At 37.0% G+C, this 7165-nt stretch overlaps 1 protein-coding gene across 9 annotated transcripts in view; it reads left to right on the forward strand.

Annotated features, from left to right (window-relative positions):
• The window catches only part of LOC126365820 (balbiani ring protein 3-like), a 282987-nt gene extending 276252 nt beyond the window's left edge, over positions 1–6735 (forward strand). For all 9 annotated transcript variants that reach the window (XM_050008419.1, XM_050008425.1, XM_050008422.1 and 6 more), the window contains 4 exons: positions 477–663; positions 1937–2058; positions 2180–2406; positions 4540–6735. In XM_050008419.1, the coding sequence (XP_049864376.1) occupies positions 477–663; positions 1937–2058; positions 2180–2406; positions 4540–5064 (1061 nt within the window). In that variant the 3' untranslated portion in view covers positions 5065–6735. The remainder of the gene's footprint in view (positions 1–476; positions 664–1936; positions 2059–2179; positions 2407–4539) is intronic.
• Positions 6736–7165: the final 430 nt, after the last annotated feature.

Here is a 7165-nt window from a genome sequence, read left to right on the forward strand (position 1 = left end):
ACTGAAATGTGGGCTTGATGACAGTGTGCTTTAGGTCCTCAATATTGCCAGCTAACGCAAAATTAATATTTTTGAAAGAAGTCATTATGGACTGTGATGCAAGGAATATTAACATAATTGTTGTGCCTAATCATGTGTTATTTCTTAGATTGTCTTGGACATTAAATAGTCCTGATGGAAGGTAGATAACTAGAAAAAGTACCTTGGACCTAGAAAATTGGATAGAAAAAATAGTGCATTTTAGAGATACAAATTGTGGCAGCAACGGTGCCAGTATGTCATTTGATTGAAAATGGATTAGAATATATATATTCTGCACAAGACTTAGCAAAATATTCACTTGTCAAACAACTAGTCAGTCTGTTACTATATTTATTCTACTTTCATATGGTAGAGCTGGTCATCAGTTATTAAAACTTTCCAAAGTTTTGCAATGTGTTAAACATGAGGTATACTTTTTACCTTCTCTTTCACAGTGGCAGAAGAACTCTTAAGAGAAGTGTCTCAGTTAATTGCTCAAGAAGAATATATCCCAGATGTGATTGTGAATGAAGAGGACAGTATTATGTTTGAAGATGGTTTTAAAACAAGGTGCCAAGCACAGAAAGAAAAAATGTCAGGTGCCAACTCTGCATACTCGGTCGAATGTGATGCTGAGGGCAGGTAAAAAATTAGTTTAACTTACTTTAGTTACTAGTTCGCAATTCTGAATTACCATACATATTCATTATACAAATTTCCTTAAATGTTTCATTTGTAAGTAATAGTACATGAAAAAAGTTGCTCCACAAATATAATTACGAAATAAAAAGAAACAATAGATTGCGGAGATTTCACAGAGGAGCAGGAGCAAATGTGTTGTAATAATTTTATATGATATTACTATAACAAGAAACCTGTGGCTGTTAGAAAATGTAAGGGAAAAACACAAGTCAAACACCGAGCAGTAAATATTATCCAATGAAGAGGATAAAATTTTCATGATTTTAAATTTATTTCTTTTTCTTTGTCTATTGTCAGGCAGAACAGGTAAAGAAATATACCAGCATTTATTTTATGGTCATTTATATGAAATTCTACATACCCACTGGGTTCTAATTTTATGGTCATTTATATGAAATTCAACATACCCACTGGGTTCTAACTCCACTGCCACAGTAAACACTGTAATATTCACTGTAGCTAAACATGGAATACTACCTTTATATTATAAATGTTGTAATTTTCAGTGACCTACATCCATGTAGCAGGTGAATTGCATCACTCTGTCCTCCTTCACAAAAACAGGTCAAATTAAAACCTTGTACTTCCTGGGACTCTAACGCATATTATTAGTTTTTGTTGCCTCTCACCGATCACTTCACACTGACATTATAGCAATATCCCACAAGTGTGGATAAAGTGACAACCTCTATCCCTAACCCTTTCTACTTTACCTTTTCTTTCTATGTTGCAAAATGAGCCAGGAATTTTGACAAATGTTCTTTGTTGTTAGTGAAAAGAATGAGTTATTCTTCATGTAGAATGGCTATGCATGAGAAGTTAGCAGCAGAGAGATAGCTGGCTATGACAAAACTCCAACAATGCATGAATTGAAGATTATTTGTCATGATGAGACCAAAAACACCCTGTTAATCCTAAATGGTGACTTTTGAGTAATTTTTCTTTTCCCCACAAAAATGTGCTCTTTTATCTTTTTAGGGACTTAATTCATTATTTTCCTATGTTATATAATCCTAAAGCACAAGATTATTTTTTCATTAGTGACAAATGCCTAAATAATACCCATTAGTATTCAAAGTATTAGAGTTTGAAAACAAGGTAATTACTGACTCCTAGACTTAGAGAAACAAGTTCACAAACTCATAAAAGTATTGAGCATTGTCAAAGTTTAAATATTCCAGCACTTTTGTCATCTGTGAATATTTATTCTCAGATTTTCTCCGACACAATGCTACCCACGGAATTCAGAGAAATTTCCTGAGTGCTGGTGTGTTGATGAAGCTGGGAATCAACTTCCTAATACCACTACATTTCAGAGAGGCTCAAAAATATGTCGTGAGTGTCCTTGCAATGTCTATTTTTGTACACTTAATTCAAATGCAAAATTTATACGTAGTTAAGTGACTTCAAGTATAGTTTTGTGTGTAAATGGTACTGATATCACCATTATTTCCAGTGCCTACGCCAGTGCAAGCTGTTGACATCACTTTGGGCTTTCATGGACATTTCAGCAGATCGCTTGAAAGCAAACTGGAAACAAAGATAGCAAAATTGTTGTTTGATATTGGTGCAAAATTGAAGGACAATGAACTAAGAATTGAGGCCCAGCCAGATACTATATTTATAAACTTTTCTGTGATTGGCAGCAGTAAGGTTGACGTGTCTTTCTTCTTGGAGCAAATGGTATGTTGACTTAAGTTGCAAGAATTACTTATGGAGGTGGCTCTCATTTTCATGTTTTCTTGTCACTTTGTGTTTACATGTTTATTGATACAAATGCATACTTACTTATTATTGGTAGAATCATAACTTTGGTTGTTAAATGTCTATGAATCCAAAGGTTCAGGATTAAATCTCAGTCATAAGTTTTTTTGCTGTGACTTATTGGTTATTTCACATCTTACAATGATTTATTAATATGAACAATTTAGGAAAAGATAGATTGCAACTTACTGTAAAGAAGAAACTTTTAAGTTGAAGACAGGCTTAAAATTAAAAGACACTTACACAAATTTTTTGGCCACAGCCTTCATCAACAAAAGAGAAACACAGAACCACACACCTTACATACACACAATCAACCACACCTTACACAGACATGGCTGCCAACTTTAGAAGCTCAGGCCAGAATGCAACTATCATGTGGGATGGCAGCAGCAGTCTGGATGGGGTGGGGAAAGGGAAGGGATAGTAGTGTATGGGTGAGGAGACAAAGGAACACTTTCTGGCAGGGTGTACAGGTACTAGAATGTCAGCAGGCACAGTGGGCAGGGAGGTGGGTTAAAAAAAAGGAGCGGGAAAGATGGGTGGGTGTGTTGGCAGAGGACAACAAGCAAAGAGATTGTGAGACAAGAATGGAGAGGAGATGGTAGGACAGATGGGGTGGAAACAGTTGGGTGGAAGGTGTGGGGACAGTATGTTATCATAGGTTGAGGCTGGGCTAATTATGGGAGCAGAGAATGTGTTGTAAGGATAACTCCCATCTGCACATTTCAAAAAACTTGTTGGAGGGAGGATCCAGATGACTTGGGCGGTGAAGCAGCCATTGCTGTCAAGTATGTTGTGCCACAGGATGGTCTACTTTGCTCTTGGCCACAGTTTGATAGTGGCTGTTCATTTGACGGACAGCAGGCTGGTAGTCAGCAAAGCACAGTATAAAAAGCTGTGCAATGGATGTATCAGAACTGGTAAACGACGTGACTGCTTTAACAGGCCTGGCCCCTGATGGGGTAGGATAAACCTGTGACAGGACCGGGCCATCTGTGGAAGCAGCCATGTCATTTACCAGCCCTGCTGCAACCGTTGCATAGCTTTTTATATTGGTTTCACTTCCAACCAGCTGTCCACCAGGTTCAACAGCCACCACCAAACTGTGGCCAAGATCAAAGTAGACCACCCTGTGGCACAACATGCAGCTGAGCATAACAGCTTTGATATCAATGGCTGCTTCACTATTCAAGCCATCTGGATCCTCCCTTCCACCACCAGCTTTTCCATACTGTGCAGATGTGAGTTATCCTTACAACACATTCTACAAACCTGTAGTTATCCTGACCTCAATCTATGGTAACATAATGTCCCCACACCCTCCATCCAACAGTTTCCACTCCTCTGTCCTATCATCTCTTCCCCATTCTCGTCTCCCTGTCCTCCTTGTTTGCCAACCTCTTGCAATGCTCCTGCCCATCTCCCCACTCCTCTCCATTTCATTCCTTTTCCCCCACCTCCCTGCCCCACAACCTCCTGATGCTGCACATGTAGACATTCTAGTCACTGCACACACCACCAGTAAGCATTCCTCTGTCAGCCCCACCCATACACTACTGTCGCTTCCTTTTCCCCTCTCCCTCCAGATCATTGCGGCCATCCCACATGATAGTTGCATTCTGGCCTGAGCTGCCAGAGTTGTGCATGAGGCGTGCTTGCTTGTATGTATGAATGGTGTGTGTTTCTCTGCCTCTCTTTTGCTGATGAAGGCTATTGCCAAAAAGCTTTTTGTAAGTGTCTTTTTATTATGCCTGTCCGCAATTTTACTTACATTCTTTATGGTAAGTAGCAATCTATCCTACATTTTTGATATGCCTAAGTTTGTCTGTGGTTGGAGTAATATTGCAATATTAAACTTTTATATTCTAATAATTCATCATGTAAATCCAAAGTCACAGAAAGGCAAGGTCGTACCACCACCATAGGGTAGACCCATGCCGAGTCTTTTTTATTTTTTTATAAGAAATACTTGAAGAATTATAAATTAATTTGTTCTTCATGAGACAGTGGCATACTGTATTAACATAGGTACATCCTTTTGTTTTTCAGGTCAAAAATGAAAAACTGATCCTCAATATTGGTGAAGGTCATGCAGCAAAAGCCGATATTACAATCTCACGCTTCACTCATCGATTGGCGGATTATGACTCAAATGACATAGAATATTCAGACCGTATAATAGCATTAGAACACCGAGAAATAGTATCCCAGTCAACAGTGTCGATGATAACTCCATATCAAACAGCAATCATTGTACTCTGTGTTGGGTCTGCCTTTATTATCTGTATATTGGTTATTGTCATCATTTTATACAAGAAGAAGATTGCATCCTCTCAGCTTTCAGAATCTCTTAATGAAAAGTGTGCAGGACTGGATCAAAGATTTTTAGCTCAAGCTCCACCAATATATGTGGTGTCTTTGCCACCACCTAAAACCATGAGTGATGAATCTTCTCATCACAAATCGAAAGAGATTCCGTGTCAGACCAAAGAAAGGAAGGATGGGGTGCCAGATACCGTTGCGTCAAGTGAAGCAAAACTGGAAGACAGCAGGCCAGATAATGATGTTGTGTAACATGGGTTGCATGACTTATCATTGTTACACCACACATTTTGATGGTGCAGCAGAGTTGTGGTCGTTCTCTTTAGACTGAACTAATTGTGACACTCGACTGGTACAACTGAGGAAATGATGACTATGTGAGAAAGAGCTGGTTCACAGTATGAAATGTTTATTTCATTTGTGTATTATATGTATATTCACCAATGAATTATTTCATTATTTTAACTTGTAGCTCATCATCATCATCATCATCATCATCATCATGGACTGTTCATATTCCTTTTCATACTGCATTTTTTAAATTCATTTTAGCAGCATGATATATCTGCAAACCAGTAAATATACATTTAACTCTCTTCATCTTAGGTGTCATCAGTTTGAAGTGTATTACTACTGTGATGTGCCACGTGAAAACAGTCATGTGTTGGCCACTGTTCGTATTCCAAAGAATGAAGTTATTTTGCTTGTTTGCTTCCTACTCTGAATGAATTTGAGAAAACTATGCACAGAAAGAGAAAAAAATATGTTGTCTTTGCAAAGCCTAAACTACATCTTTTATACACTGGACTGTCAAATATTAATTGTCTCTTTCAACAATTTGCATTACCAAGTGGTTTAGTAAATAGTTTCGAATCATATAGCATTGGAAGGACATGTGAGTTGCAGGTATCTGGCATATAAAAAAAATACTAAGTAGTATTCAATCCTCTTGGTAGGGAGTGACTGCTTAAGTTCCATCTTTGTGTAATTTTCAAAGAAATATTCATTAATTTTTGTTGATAGTACTAACAATCAGTTAAATTTTGTATTAGCTCTTTCCCCTACGTAAAACAATGTCTTTCAAATTTTACTAAATCTGTAATGTAACAAGAACACTGTACATTATTTGTCCTTTGATTTACTGTAATTTCAAAAGGAAAGGGCATTGTTAACAAACACTGAAATGCTACATACGTATGTATTGCATTTAATGGAATTCAGCTGTTATGATGGAAAAATCTGAGACAGACACTTCACTATTTGTTTAATTTTATTAATGTTTCTTAAATTTTCATTTTTATGCTGAGTAAAGTACTTTGAAGCTGACTGATTGCACAACAGAAATATTTTCAAACACATTATTGTCACAGTTGGACTGACTGAGAGCTTCCACACCAACAATGCAAGTAATGTGCAACCATTAGCTACACCAGTCATGTTGAGTGGCTACTTGTATATAACATAATGTAACTAATTACCAAAGACAATGCATCTCAGATGTGTGATAGACTATATGTTTATTCTGCTGAGTGCAGCTTAAATATTCATGGAGGACACAGGTTTTGAAATGGCACTTGAAGAAACTGCATGTTTGGAAGACACTTGCTGCCTTAAATTTCTGTTTCATGGTGTAGATTATAATTTTAAAAAAGTAAGACATTACTATGCACACAGAAAAAAGCAATGTTTAAACATTTGTCCATAAACAGAAGATAAAATGTGCTTAATGACACAATGGATACTTATCACTGAGCACAGTACAGTTTGCATAGATTACATATCTTACTTATAATGCAGGGCACTTATACTGAAATGGACAAAAAGCAGTTTGTAGTGTGATAGCTTTGAAATTACTCTCATACTCCATAGCCAAGTAAGGAGATCTCTCTCTCTCTCTCTCTCTCTCTCTCTCTCTCTCTCTCTCTCTCTCTCTCTCTCTCTCTCTCTCTCTCTCTCAGGAGAACACATTTGTAGATAGTTGCGTAATGACATGACATTGACTTACCTTGTGACAGCAGCTAAAATTGTGTTGCTCAGTATCAATATATATATTCTTTAAATTGTAATTTCAGTGTGTCATTGCAGCTTACCTTACAAACCCCAAGTAACAATTGTGTGTACCTAATTATAAAAACTAGTGACTGAAGTGTGACATCTTATTTTATACTTTCAATCACTTTGTTTGTGTCGCTAACAAATGGAAAGGTACCAGTAGAAATCTTGGTGCTACTGTTTGTTGTTCTGTATGACTTAATAATATTTTGCAATAAAAGTATAAGACTGAAACAAAAGATATTTCATCAAGAAAAATGCTGTAAAGTATAGATCCCATGCAATATAAACAATATGTTAC

This window comes from Schistocerca gregaria, chromosome 4, assembly GCF_023897955.1.
Source record: "Schistocerca gregaria isolate iqSchGreg1 chromosome 4, iqSchGreg1.2, whole genome shotgun sequence".
NCBI classification, from domain to species: Eukaryota; Metazoa; Arthropoda; class Insecta; order Orthoptera; family Acrididae; genus Schistocerca; species Schistocerca gregaria.